General features: G+C 47.9%; 1 protein-coding gene across 2 annotated transcripts in view; it reads right to left on the reverse strand.

Annotated features, from left to right (window-relative positions):
* DYM (dymeclin) overlaps nt 1-15,457 on the reverse strand; it is a 1,345,000-nt gene that overhangs the window by 521,686 nt on the left and 807,857 nt on the right. For both annotated transcript variants that reach the window (XM_078674786.1, XM_078674785.1), the window contains exons 12-13: nt 14,007-14,120; nt 277-371 (exon numbers count right to left, since the gene is read on the reverse strand). In XM_078674786.1, the coding sequence (XP_078530912.1) occupies nt 277-371; nt 14,007-14,120 (209 nt within the window). The remainder of the gene's footprint in view (nt 1-276; nt 372-14,006; nt 14,121-15,457) is intronic.

The following is a 15,457-nucleotide window of genomic DNA, read 5'->3' on the forward strand; positions in this document are numbered from 1 at the left end:
GCCTCCAATAGTATTGGCTGTAAGTTGCTCTCAATTGAGAGGAATTTCTGAATGTGGGAATCTATTAAACTTACTAAAATGTAATGTATTGTCTCAGCTTCAAAAACGACCTAATTGAGATGGTTCCTTTCGCTTTCCATCGGTGCAATAATTTCACGAATATTTGAATCATATTTAGCAAGTTCTAGCACAGACTTCCCTGAGGAGAAATCTAACCTCTTCCTCATAGGGTTTTGATCTTGGGTTAGGCCCAACATTTTCACTGCTTCGGTTTACCTGATGATTCTCTGAGCAGCATACTGGTGGAGCGACCGGAACTGTGCCGACATGTTTGCTAAGGCCGCCAAGCAGTTTGTGTGAAGGTATTTATCCTACAGTAAAACAAAAACAGGTCAACCGATATTTTTAAAAGAACATTCAAAGCAAATAGGAATGTATGCAGACTATAGGTTACAATTTACAAACTGCTATTGCTTTAATATAATGCATTATGGCGACATACATTTTGCGTCTTAGGACGTGTCTTATATTGCAGGTTTTTTGCCACAAACGAGGACACCCATCAGATCAGGCGGGATATTAAACTAATAAGTATAACATTTTTTTAAAAATAGACCAAGATGTGTCCGACAGGCAAGAAACCCATAACCTGAATAATGCAATATGCAATTTAATCGCAAACCTAGGAAGAAATTGCAACTTAAATACTCAAGGTCTGGATATATGCAGTTGTTCAATCGCGCACCATCTCTGGCAGTTTAGGCTAATGTCTACCACCTGATTTATCATTAAAAAGGAGAGGTTCCAAATAAAAATAAAATCCCTCCCTAACACAATTAATGACCCCGAGACCTAGGCCTGCCTTAATGGCACTCCAGAGAGGATAACCACCTTTGAGTAAGCCTGTCGTACACAGGATTCAGCTGCTCGGTCTTTGAAGTGGGTGCCCTGTTCACCCTGACCTCATGTCAACTGTAGCAAACAGACAGGAAAGTAGGCGGGGCTCGATCCGGGAGCCCAGGCACCGGCCTTCCTGGTACTTTATAAACGCAATCGCTCAAATCTAGGAATTGTGGCCCAGCTTATTCTGCACTTATCAGTACGTCTCCCCATAATGGTGCAAGTGCATTGGCTATCAAATGTGAAACATCCAATTTAACTCCACGTGCATTACAAACTGTGCGATTCATTTTTTTCTGTCCAAATTAAAAGCGTCCCGTGAAAATACTCTTCAGACAAGCTGCTACTGCCCCGTATCATGCTCTATACAGTAAATAAAGCGTATTAAGCTAAGAGGAATAACTACTAGTTTCAAAGTACTACCAGATGAGACAGGCTTCTTAGGACTTGGCCAACATAAGTCAGCACACTGATCTGACCAGGGATGTGCTGGCTAGGTGTCCTCTCCAAGTCCAGTCTAATAGCGTCTCTGGGGTGTTTTCTCTTGTGCTTACTTCAAGAATGAAGAAAGTCGTTCATACAAAACGTTACCAACCAGCAACTCTGAAGAACAGAACCGCCTGCACAGCTAATGCTCCGTCACATGGTTTGAGGAGTATGGCAGCTTATCACCATGGTAACGAGGATCTAATTCTGTACTAGGAGTTTCACAATGAATCTGCCACTCTTTGGTCACAGCTGCGTTCCTCATATAATATTAGTTTGGCCCTGAACTAATTTTAAGCCTGAAAGCACACAAACCCAGTAACATAATTTGATAACATATTCTCTTTTCTGACAAATGTAATATTTTAACTTTCCATTTAGGTAAATTAACGAGGACAAATAAATGCCTTTGGTTATTGAGAACATCCTTGACAGGTTGTCTGCAGCTCTGTCCAATTTAAGTGACAAAGGAGGGATTAATCGGATGGGGATGCCCAGGGCTTCACTGCTTCTGCCAGGCAGATGAAAACTGCCATCATTACCAATACATACCTTTATTAAGCTCCCCTCTTGCCTCCTCCATGTCACCAACAGCTTGCTGTAGTTCCAGCCCGTGGTGGCACAGGAGATACTAAAGTGTGTTCTGAAGATGTGCTGGCTTACAAGAAGAACAGAGGCCCCGGGGAACGCCTTCCAACTCGAAAATCCGTTCACGTTTAGGAGCTTTTTTCTTGAAGCGGGGTGCAAGACTTTAGTGACAATAAAGTAAACCCTACAGAATTTCAAAAACACCATGCTGTAGGACAACAGTTTGTAAGGAGTATGAGAACGACTACAGTAATGGGTAAGGAATCCCTATCTGCAGCACACCGGATCTATCCTTGAAGAAGCTATACAGAGCCCACTTTCCTTCTATGACTTGGAAAAGACAAGAAGGGCCATACTGCTGCTAAGGAAAATCTGCTTTGCCTGTGAGAGGAAACCGGATGAGGTATTCCAGCCTCTGGCTTCACATCCTGATGCCAGACATGGTCAAACAAGTAAAAGACTTACCGCCTGATTCATCAAGCTAAATTGCACTCGCAAAGGGCAAGATTCTCAGAATCTTGCCTTTTGCGAGTGCAATATTTGCATTTGGTATTCATCACCCCAAATGCAAAAATCGCTATTTAAGAATTCGCACATTTGCGAAGAATTGAATTTAAGGAATCTCTATTTGAGATTCCTTAAATGCAATTCATGAGGCATTTTAAAATTGCGAAAATGCAATTTTGGGCCGCTATTTACCGAGAGGTCAGACCTCTCGGTAAATAGCAAAAACTTAGAAAAATGCATTTAAATGCATTTTTCTAAGTTGCATGTTACACACACACATGTCCTTTGGACATGTGTGTGCGCAACATGTTTCAATTTGCATTTAAGGGGTGCTACAGGGTGTCCTTTGGACACCCCTGGCACCCTTTAAATCGCTATCTTATTTGCGAGTAGCAAACTGCTAATCGCAAATAAGGAATAACTCCCCATGCATTCCTATGGGCCAAGGCCCATAGGAATGCATGGAGAGTTATTCCTTATTTGCGATTAGCAATTTGCTACTCGCAAATAAGGATTGTGTAGGAATCGCTATTTATTTAGCAATTCCTACATGAATACCGTTTTGCGAGTCCTTAATAGCGATTCGCTATGAATCGCTATTAGGGGCTCGCAAAACGGCCCGTTGATGAATAAGTCTGAATGTCTTGTTTCATCCTGATGACAGAAGGACCTGGGATTATAGTGAATGTGGTTTGCCGGTTAGGGGCTGAGGGACAGTCCTGTACCTGAGCGAGTTGTAGATCAGTTGAAAGGATACACAATTAACTGGTGGGTTAGTACAGAAATCTGTACCAGTTACGCAGGAAGTTTTAGTTTCACATGAATCTGCGGGGAAAGATTTTTCCAGAGCCCGAAACTGTACCACGGTAACATTTGATAGACCTGTTTACCTAACATTTTGACAGGGTCAATCTGTGCCACAACTCACATCATGTATGGGGACAATCTCTTTTACAGATTAATAATCAGATTCTCTCCATCCATTGTGAGTTGAAGTCTATCCCCAACATGAAAAGGGATGCCTTACTCTAGGCAATAATAACCATATGGGAAGGAACGTGACAGCGCATATCTAGCACACTGGACAGGTAAGTCTGAAATTTGTACAAGTCAATAGAATAATGAATCTTTAAAAGAAGAGAAAAGAAAGAAATACATGAATATTCCAGGAGACTTGGATAGCCATAGCTCTTTATACTTCTTGTAGGAAAGTGCCCCTTTTAGACATGGTCATCCCCCGTCCCCCCTGTTTGCCTGGTATCTGAGGTAATTCTGACAGAAGTGCACTGGGTCCTGCTAACAAGATTCCCAGTGCCAGATTTCTTTCCCTAAACTGTACAATTGTTTCCCCAATTGGCCATACCTTTTGCACCTCTGTAAGTTCCTAGTAAATGGGACTCGAGTACTAAGGGCATGGGTAGTAAAGAGGGTCACTAAGGGTTGAAGCATGTTTTGTGCTACCCTAAGGGGCCCCACACATAATTCATGCAGTCTGCATTGCAGGCTGCATGCCTTGGTACAGATAAAAGTGAATACACAACATGGCACACATCCCTATGTGCTATTCCTGCAGACACATCATGCAGTATAGGTAAGCCATCCCTCAGGGAGCAAACCAACATCTCCTGTGGAGTGGTGTAGCTACTTTCCTGCACACTGGAGGCACCCAAGAAGAACTGTGAGGAGTCTGGACCACGAAAACTTGACACCAGAAAGTACCACTGCACCCATGCTCCCCAGCCTGAGCCGAACAAATTCTAGTTTTCTTGAAAGACCTCAGCAAAGCAAAACAGAACCCAGCCACTGATAAGATCTGATGGCCAGAGGAAAGAGTGTTACTGAACTTCATGGTGGGCGGGCGATCCCCGTGTTCCTCCAGCCAATAGGCATTAGGCCAATTGGCAGCAGAATGAGCAAAATGCAGGAGCTCCATTTTAGATGTGTTGCACTTTAGACCATTTCTGTTCATCCATCCTACCACTTCCAACAGACATTTTTTAAATAAGCCTGACTCAGCCAGAAGCTCCTTACAAGATGAGAAGATAAACTTAGTGTCTTCAGCATAGGATATCACTTTGATGCCAAATATTTCAATAATATGAGCTAAAGGCATAATACACACATTAAACGACGTAGGGCTCAACAAGGAGCCCTAGCGACTCCTTTGTACTCTATTGAATAAAAACAATTGGATCCAGCTCAAGGCTGAACCACTAATCCCCAGTTTGGCGAAACTGAATAGTAGAAGCTGATGAGAAATAGTGTCATAATCCGCCAACAAATCCAATGGGATGAGAGTGACCCTGATCTAACAGGTAATTGATGTCCTCCGATAACTCCAGGAATGCAGCCTTGGTACTATGTTTCGAGCGAAAGCCAGAGTGTAATGGATGAAGCAAATTGTTTTCTTCCAAATACCTGCCCCGTTGGCGATTTACAAGTTTTTTTCAAAAACTTTAGCTGCTGCCGGCAACAGAGAGATAGGGAGGAAATGATCCATTTTCATCGGTCCCCATCCATTTTGTAAAGGAATCACTGCTGCTTATTTCCAGCATTCAGCAACGCCACCACAGGCAATTGAGAAATTAAAAATATGGTTAAAAACAGGATTAATCACCCCAACCGCATGAGAAAATGAACTTGGAGGACAAGAGCCGAGAGGAGGACTAAATGCACAAGTTACTTACCTTTGGTAACAAGATATCTGTAAGAAACATTAGGAGTGATAGATTCCTTACTGTAGAATTACCCCCAGGCGTCAGACTGGATCCGGAAAGTTTTTTGTCAGCAGTACCACTGCGCGTCGGTAGGTGTCGTCATGCGGCTCCACGTGCGTCGTTGGCGCCGGGATGACGTCGCCGGAGCTAGTTAGACACGTCAACGCACGCTGACGTTAGTTCTGTATACAACTTTCCGTGCCAGGTACGCAGAGCCATGCAAGAAAATGACCACTGGTGCCATGAAACTAGGGCCCTGAAAGGAATGACCTTAACCCTAGGAAGCAGGTCGCAGAACGGGGAGGACGGGTGGGGCGGTAAGGAATCTATCAATACTAATGTTTCTTACAGATATATTGTTACCGAAGGTAAGTAACTTGTGCATCTGAAAGAAACACGTAGTGATAGATTCCTTACATTAGAATAGATAGCCCAGAAATATCAACCCAGGAGGTGGATCTGCGAACCAAGATGACACCAGAAAGTCCTGGAGAACAGAACGCCCGAAGAAGCCGTCTCTCCGGACTTGGCAGTAGTGCTTGGTAAACGTGTGCAGCGAGGCCCACGTACCTGCCTGACAGATGTCATGCAAGGGAACTCCCCGTCCCAGAGCAGTAGTGGCTGCCATCGCCCTGGTAGAGAGGGCGCTCAACCCAACCGGAGGCTCCTATTTAGCCAAGGAGTAACAAACCTTTATGCACAGAACGACCCACCGAGAGATGGTCCGCTTGTGCGCAGCCAGACCTTTCTGGGCGCCCACGTAGCCAACAAAGAGCTGGTCATCCACCCGGAACTGTTGTGTGCTGTCCAGATAGAAAGAGAGCGCACGGTTTGGGTCCAGTCGGTAGAGCCTCTCTTCCTCTTTTGAGGGCTGCAGAGGCGGAAAGAAGGTGGGCAAAGTGATGGTCAAGAATCTATTTACAACAGGGGACTTGAAAAGGGAAGGTTGATCTGGAAGCCTTAAAAAGGTGAAAATGGCCGAGAGATAGCCCTTGATAGTGACCAGAGCAGAGCCCTGCTGGGCCAAATAGAGAAGAAAAAGAAGAACCTCTGAAAGAGAGGCAAAAAGGGGAGGCACATCCTTTGCTGTGCACCATGCCACAAACTTATTCCACCTGCAGGCGTATGCCGTCTTAGTGTAGAGACGCCTGGCTTCCAAGATAACATTACAGACTTCGTGAGGCAGGTCGAAAGACGTCAACTGCCGCCGCTCAATCTCACCGCAAGGAAGTGGAGACTGGACAGGTTCGGGTGGAAGACCGTCCCCTGCTGCTGCGACAGAAGATCCTCCCAAAGAGGCAGACGGATCGGGTGATCGATGCTCATACTGAGTAGCTCGAGATACCATACTCTTAGAGCTCAGTCCGGAGCCACAAGAATGACTTGGGCCCGGTCGTGCCTGATCTTCTTCAGCACTCTGGGCAGAAGTGGTATAGGCAGAAAGGAGTACAACAAACCGCAACACCACTCGTGACGAAAAGCGTCACCGAGCAAGTGCCACCTTGGAAATTCTAACGTGCAGATCTAACCAAGGCACTCCCCATTGCTGAAAGAGACCTTGCGTCACGTCCGAGTGCCATTCGTGAGCCAACATGCACCGGCGGCTGAGTTTGTCCGCCCTGGCATTCAAAGAACCTGCCAGGTGTTGAACCCCCAGGGACATGCCCTGATGTTCCAGCCAAGCCCAGAGGCGCAGAGCCTCTTGGCAAAGGGTCCACGACCCCACCCTGCCCTGTTTGTTGCAGTACCACATGGCAGTGGTGTTGTCAGTGAACACCTGCACTACTCTCCCCATGACAGAGGGAAGGAATGCCTTCAGTGCAAGTCGGATCGTCCGAAGCTCCAGAAGGTTGATGTGGAGCCTGGACTACGCTGGAGACCAGAGGCCTCTGATCTCCGTCTCCCCCATGTGGCCGCCCCGTCCCAGAAGGGACGCGTCTGTCACAACTGTATGTTCCGGTTGGGGAAGGGAGAGGGATCTGCCATTGACCCAATCACGATTCGTGAGCCACCACTGCAATTGATGTGCAGTGCCCTCCGAGATCTGGACGTGATCGGACAGGTTGCCCTGATGCTGTGCCCACTGGAATTTCAGGTTCCACTGCAGAGCACACATATGACATCTGGCATGATCCACCAGCAGGATGCAGACCCAGTAGTCTAAGGGTCATCCTGACCGAAACCCAGGACAGAGGCTGACAGATCGGAATCATAGCCTGAATATCCCGGACTCGCAGCTCGGGAGGATAAACCCAAAAACTGCACCGAGTCCAGAACCGCTCTAATGAAAAGGAGCTTCTTTGAGGGAATCGGGTGCGACTTCGGCACATTGATGGAGAACCCCTGCAAATGCAGGAGGTCGGCCGTAGTCTGGAGGTGGGAGACAACTGCCTGGGGCAAGCCCGCCTTCAACAGCCAGTCGTCGAGACAGGGGAAGACTGAAACCCCTGATCTGAGCAGACGAGCTGCGACCACCGCCATCACTTTCGTGAACACCCGAGGGGCGCTGGTAAGGCCAAAGCAGAGCACGGTGAACTGAAAGTGCTGGTGGCCTACCGTGAATCGCACATGCAGTGGTACTGAGGTGGCATGGCTGGAGGGGTTGTCTCGAAGGGGAGGGAGTAGCCCTTTTGGACAATTTGCAGCACTCACTTGTCCTAAGTGATATTGCACCAGTGGTGGAGATGATGGCGTATTCGTCCACCCACTGGCATCGATGGGCCTTAAAGGTCGGACTAGGAAGGCTTTTAAGTGGATGCTGCAGGGGTGGAAGTAGACTGACCCGTCCGCTGGCCCCCTGAACCGCCTCGCCGGTTCCCACGTTCGTGACCACGCTGAGGTTGTTGCTGCTGGGGTCTGTGGCTCTGCGAACGTTGTAAGGCGCCCCTTCCATAGCCACAAAAGAACGAAAAGCAGAAGGCGGAGGAGGCCAAACGGCCAACAGGCCCAAGGACTTGGCCGTAGCTCGGGAGTCCTTGAAGCGCTCCAACGCACTATCTGCCTTGTGGCCAAAAAGGCGAATGCCATCACAGGGCATGTCAATCAGAGTGTTCTGGACATACCCTGCGAAGCCAGTTGTCCTCAACCAGGCGTGGCGCCGAAGCACCACAGTCGTGGAAATGGACCTGCCCAGTGAGTCGGCGGTGTCTAGCCCACAACGTATGGTGAACTTTGCTGCGTTTCTCCCGGCCGCAATCGCCTGGGAAAGAACTAGCTGGGCCTCCTCCGGGCAGTTAAGCAGCACCTGCGGAACGGTGTCCCACAGAGAATGGGTATGACGGCCCAAGAGGCATGTGGTGTTCACCGACCGCAGCCCTAAGCTGGCAGATTAAAACAGTTTCTTACCAAACTGATCCACCTTCTTGGATTCCCTATATGGAGGTGCGATAGGGAATGCGTTTTGGGATGTAGAGGGTTGGACAACCAAGCTCTCGGGGGTGTGGTGTTGGGTAAGAAAGAGGGTCACCCGGAGCCGGGCGATGGAGTCAGGCCACGTTCCTATCCACAGGAGCCCCTGTGTTGGGCCTGGACCAGATGCCCAAAAGAACGTCGGATAGTGCTTCATTAAAAGGCAGCGAAGGCTCCGAAGAGGTAGCCGCCAGTTGGAGCACTTCTGTCAGGAGATTAGTCTTGACGGCCACTGTAGGGATTTGGAGTTGGAGAGCCTCGGCTGCCCTATGCAACACCACTGCGTAACTGGCTCCCTCCCTAGGTTAACCGGCATCGATCGGGATCAGATCCCGGATCCTTGGGGGGCCTGCGGCGTCGGGCAGGAGCCGATGGCGACACTGGGGCTGGAGCCACCAGAGAGGGCAAAGCAGGACCCCAAGTTGGGCCCGTGGGGCCCTCAGGCGCACCGGCTGAGCCAGATGGCCCAAAGAGTCGGGCCATGGCAGCAAGAAACTCTTGCACCTGAGCAGGCGTCGCCCCCGGGAATGGGGGGGTAGACCGGGTGCGACGTCGCAGGCTCAGCTGGAGCCGCGGGGGTGCACCGACCACACCCTCAGCGGCGTTGCACGACGGGCGAGGGGAAGTCAAAGAGCAACAATGCTTCTTTGACTTCTTACTGGAATGCATCTACTTACCTGACCTCAAGTGCGAGGACTTAGATCCAGAAGAATGATGGTGACGACTCCGCGACCGGTCCCTCGACCACCCATGGGACCGGGACCACGAGCGGCGTGGAGCCGACTTCCGGACTTCAAGCAACTTTTGGGACAGCTCCCGCAGTCTTCGGTGCCACGGCCCGGCAGTCGGGGCACGATTTGGGGGCATGGTCACGCCCCAGGCAGTAGAGACACACGCGGTGTGGGTCCGTCACTGACATCATGCGGTGACAGTCCCCACAGTTCTTGAACCCGGGCATCCCTACGACACCAGGAGTCGATTGACTCAAAAAGCTGAGGTAAAAAGCCTAAAAAAACTCAGTCAGAAAGTGACTGGGGGTACTTCCTCTTCCCGGATCTGCGCTTGCTGGCGCGGAAAAAGAAAGAACTGAAGTCAGCGCGCATGGGCGCATCTACGTAGCTCCGGCGACGTCATCCCGGCACCAACGACACACGCGGAGCCGCACGACGACTCGCAGGGGTACTGCTGACGAGAAACTTTCCGGATCAAGTCTGACGCCTGAGGGTAATTCTAAGGTAAGGAATCTATCACTACGTGTTTCTTTCAGATTTACACTGTAAAATTGCCTTCCGCGATTCCTCTAATGAGATCTAATCAGAGCTGGATACAATGTAAGTGGCATAAGGCCTTAAACCCTAATCCTGAGAAAAAGCAACCAGATCCTCTTTAGCGAGAGAAGATTGAATGTTCTCTATTTTATTAAAAAAAATATCTCGTGGGACACGAACATCCTGGTGCAACCTGCTTTGGGGTAGAGAAATTACTTTACAATCTTGAAGGTTTCATGAGCAGAGTTATCTGACTTTCTAATTTTGCACAATCTCAATCTGTCAGCGATTTTTTTTAAGGCCAGTTAGTAAATAGCTGAGCAGGAGAGCAGTTGGCGATTGAAGACCAACCCTCGTCCGGAGTGTCTGAAAGTTTAGGCTGAGAATTCTGCAAGGCCATAACAAATTCATTTTTATGGGTCAGTTTCCAACAGAGAGTCGTCCTAACTTCTGGAGGTCCAGCAGTCAGCTCCACGCCACTCGAGGTCCCAGTCGAGAGGGAGGACGCGGGACCGGTCACGGAGTCACCACTATCACTCCTCATCAAAGACTTCGTCTTAAGGTAAGTCGAAGCACAAGAAGAAGGCGAAGAAGCACCGTTGCTCTTTGCCTTCTCCCCGTCCGTAGGCCGACGAGACATGGAAGGTTGTTGTCCTTTGGCTCAGCCTACGCTGCCTACTGCGTGGGCTCCAAACTTCCCTCCCTTCCCGGCGCCGGAGCGGCCTCTGCCCAGCTTTGTGCATTTTACAAAACCCTCCATTCCATCTTTTGGACAGCCGGAATCTCCCGGCGCACCTTCAGGCCGCGCAAACTCATCTGGGGGCTCTCGGCCTTCGATGCCGGCGGCTCCGGCCTTTGTGTCGCAGGGCCCCAAGAGATACAGGCCTGGATCCGGATGGATGCCGGTCGACCTCACGACACGTCCTCTGGCACCGATACCTCTGACGATGCCTTCGCCACTTCTGACGCCAGTTGTGCCCCTGGCCGGCGTCGACCCCGGCATCCCCCTCGACTTAGACACGGAGCCCTGAGTGGCAGCCAGGAGAGAGTGAGGAGGACTGTGAGGGGTCTATTGAAGAGCCGGACTGGAGAGAGGAATTGGTTAAGGCTAGTGTTCTGGATACCTCCCCAGACTTTGGCATGCTTTCTCCCCCTACGTGGCCACGGAGGAGGGAGCATCCTGTGCTGTGTAGTTGCGTTGGGTGGCTGAGGCCTTGGGCCTTGAGCTTCCTACGGTGGCAGTCAGGACTAATTTCTAGACTTAGGTGCTTCAGCTGGCAGCGGCCTCTTCGGAGCCCCTGTTGCCGTTCAATGTGGCCCTGACAGACACCCTTCTGGGCACTTAGTCCAAACCCAGCACATGGGCTTCTGTGGATAGGATGATAGCCCGACGCCACCGCCCGTCCCTGGGCGACCCAATTTTCCTCTCCCAACACCCTACTCCAGAGAGCTTGGGTGTCCAAGCCTCAACATCCAAAGGTACGTTCCCTACTGCTCCTCCTGATAGGGACTCCAAGAAGCTGGACCATCTTGGGAAGAAGATGTTTTCTTCCGCCAGCTTAGGACTGCGGTCGGTGAACACCGCATGTCTCTTGGTCCGTTACACCCACTCTCTGTGAGACACCGTTGCGCAAGTGCTGTCACAGTGCCCGGAGGAGTCCCGGGCCACACTCTCCCGTGCGGTCGCAGAAGGTAGAGACGCAGCAAAGTTCACCATCCGATGTATGCTGGACACCGTCGACTCACTGGGTAAAACGATTTCTATGTCAGTAGCACTGAGGAACCACGCCTGACTGGGACCAACATGGAGTCGACCAACGCTACCTACCGAGGAGCAGGGGTACGGCTGAGGAAAAATTCTCCGGATCCAGTCTGACACCTTAAGGTAATTCTAAGGTAAGGAATCTATAACTAATAGACTCTTTCATATTCATTCAGGTTATCCACCTGCACATTAAAATCACCCAGAACGGAGAAATTTGCAAATTTCACATAAAAAGGTGCCAAAGCTTCCCCTAAAGAGTTCAAATCCTCCCCAACTGCACCAGGGGGACGGTAAATAAGTGTGCCTGAAAAGGAAAAAATAGGAGAAAACCTAATGCCTTCCACTTGGCTGAGTTTTTCAATCGGGAAAGTTCAGCAGTGGCAAGATGCTTTAACCCCTTGGGTGGTATGGACAGAACAGTTCCGTCCTCAGCCATGGTAATCGTGTGAGGAGGTCGGAACCTTTCCATCCTAGCATCCACCAACTGAAGAAGCGCTGGCGCTCCCCCGTCGACCGCCCATTTATGGGCCCCCACTGGGGACCGCTGCCCCCTCCACTCTTCCCCGATCCCCATGATTCAAGTCTGCCTGTTCCTGAAAACTGGGAAGATAGTGATTTTAGCACTGCAAACCCTTTAATGATGCCATTTGCAGGGAAAAAACTAGATGCATCCTTCTGCAGCACTTTTTCCCATTTCCCCCCAAAAACTAAAATGTAGCTGTATTTTGGGTAATTTATCAATCCTCTCCAGGGGAATCCACAAACCTTGGGTACTTTTAGAATCCCCAGCAGGATGTTGGGGAAAAAAGATGCAGGTTTGGTGTGGATATCTTATGTGGACAAAAAGTTATGGGTTGTCAGCGTGAACTACACCAAATAACTCAAGATGTGAGGAGAAGAATCTGATAAATTGAGGGAGGTCATTCCATGTCTTGGTTTCGAAGTGGATAGAAAACCGACCTGTCTAATGAATATTAATAAGATAGGTCACAAAGCGTGACTCACTCCGATTGCCTGAAGATCGGATAGTGGTCTGCAAGGGATAGGGGACTACAACCCCTGTGTATGCATTTCAAAAGTGAAAACATGCTTAAAGGCAACCTGATTCCCTTTGAAGAAACAGGGCTGCTTTAAAAAAAAAAAAGGTTTTCTTTTTGAAAAATTTCTGTGAGAGTTGGCCTACCCCTGAGGCTGCCACGCCAAATCCCACAAGGGAAGGGGATCCAACCACAGCCCTTCCCCTTTGCGAATCTGTTACCGCCCTAACTTGGAAGTATATAAATTATCATGATTTGCGACCTGAATTGTGGTCACAAACCATTGATACATATGGTACACAATCGCAATATGGAGGGTATGCCCTTAACACTCCCTTCCAAGTTAAGATTTTGTATCGATCTTTAAATCTATTTCATGAGCCGGTAAAACTTTACTGACTTTTACATATTAAAAAACTTTATAGCAGCCACAAACACTATGATTTTGCGATCCAAGGGGTTGCAACTGCTAAACTGTTTAGTACATCTGACCCTCAATGTCTCTCCTGAATTGCAAAGTGGCCAGCATGATTCAAAGTGGCATCGGTGTGTGGCTGCTAAGTGGATAACTGGCAACCTGGGGCCAGTGACAATCAATTGCATATAGAATGGCAGGTGAGGATTATACAGCCTCTTAATATGCTGGGTCTGGTGGCATAGTAGACTAATGCGTCTACTGTAGGGGGCCTGTATTCAACCTCATGGTCAAAGGTTCAGATTCCAGTGGGTCCACTCGGTTTTTCATCCTTCTGAGGTCGATAAAATGAGTACCATTGAGTTGGGTAACAATAAACATCTGTTATTCAGCGCTGAGATACCTTTGGGCGAACATGCATCTTACAAATACATGTTATGCTATGTTAATAATTACCTTTACAACTTTTGTAATAATGGTGGCTTTCACTAACCTCAAAGGTGCTCATTCCATTGATTTCTGAGATATAAAAGGCTAAATCAATGCTGACGGGATTAGAACCTGTTACCTCCATGTTACACGCAGACCTTTGCAGCAGAGGCATCAACTCACAAAGCTATCTTAGTAGGATTGGAACCTGTGGCTTGCAGCACTATCCCACTTTTCTCTCTCTCTCAGACACAAAACAGTCTGCATGCTTAGCACGCAGAAGCTTTTCATGATGAAACAGAACTCTCTATTAGCTTTATCAATGTTTGTTTACTTTGCCCTTAATGGGTGAACTTACTGAATATCTGTATCTTAGCACTCCTATAACTTAACACTGAATACAATATTAAATCACATTGCACAGTTCACTAGTGCATACACAAACATACATTTTGAAATGGTCAGAGAGATATGGGTTGCTCTTACCCGGGTCCTGGTCATGTTGTACTGAATGGTTCTAATTACCACCAATATAAGGAGGCTTCCCAATGAAATCTCTGTTAAAACACGCTCCGAGTACCAAGTAATATTTTTCAGTATCTGGAAATAAGGACACAAAATGTATTTGACATCTTTTTTTATAAATCAATACATACACATGCACACACACACACACACATACACAGATATATATATATATATATATATATATATATATATATATATATATATATATATATATATATATATATATATATATATATATATATATATATATATATATATATATATATATATATATATATATATATATATATATATATATTTGCCCCGGTTCCTGAATGGTAAGACTATACTTACCCATTCAGGTGCTGGTATTTTAACCCTGAGTGCAGAGCCATAGGCACCCTCAACATTTTTAACGAAACATAAACTGATCATTAACTGGAGAGTGAAAGGGTAAACAACCTATTGAATCAAGGCTAACATTGAAGAGGAGACATGAAGAGCCGGATCCAGAGATAGAATGGGGAATGACAAGAGCGAATAAGGATGTTTTGGAAAATGAACTTTATACAGCTGGAGTGAGTCCTGATCTGGAGACCTCCAGTTTGGTTTATTCTCCCACAGTCAACAAATGGTCAACCCCAGAGATCAGCCTCACGTTATCAACCAACAACATATGGTGCCCTATTGAAGCCCTGGTGCCAACGGTTTCTAGAAATATTGAAATCCAGAAGAAAGATTCTTTCAGACTGAAGGGAAACCTCCTATGGTTTGGTACAGAGTGTGCGTAGAATGAGGACGAGTAACACATTCGGATTGGCCATAGAAGGTCCCTTAATGTCTTACGGTATGCACAAAATTGCCACTCAACAGTGTTCAAGGCTAAGAAAAACATAGATGGGCTGAAACAGATGTCGGCTGTTTTGGTTCAGCAACAGTTGGCCAAACTATCATGACAAACAAGGTTTGTGGGATCAGTTTCCTCTGAGGTTGCTGATTGAAAGAGAAGTTGTGGTCAGTTGCCTCTCTGTCATTTAAGGGGGAAAAACTGAGGACAGAGAGGCAGCAGAATTCCAGCCCCAGGGCAAATCCCTTGTGGTTGAAGTGTTGTTAGAGGTACCCAGTCCTTTCTGCAGTGTCTGATAAACGGATTTCCTTTTGAGTGCCGAGCAGCACAGAACATCTCTAAAGATGTGGTGGGAAAGGTGATCTCTCCCATATAGTGGTGTAATCCAGAGTAGGCCAACCAGTTCTCCTGGACCTGTAAAACATTTAGCTAGCTTTAGGAGGCTCTAACTCTGTGCTCCTGTGCATCCCTCACAGCATCAACCCGCAGTGGCGTGTCTGGACTTTCAGCTGCATGAGGAAATCTATGCACATGCGTCGGTGTTCAAGAGCCACTGGGTCGATGGGCAAACGAGACTAGAGTA

Source organism: Lissotriton helveticus, chromosome 2_1 (genome assembly GCF_964261635.1).
Source record: "Lissotriton helveticus chromosome 2_1, aLisHel1.1, whole genome shotgun sequence".
Lineage (NCBI taxonomy): Eukaryota > Metazoa > Chordata > Amphibia > Caudata > Salamandridae > Lissotriton > Lissotriton helveticus.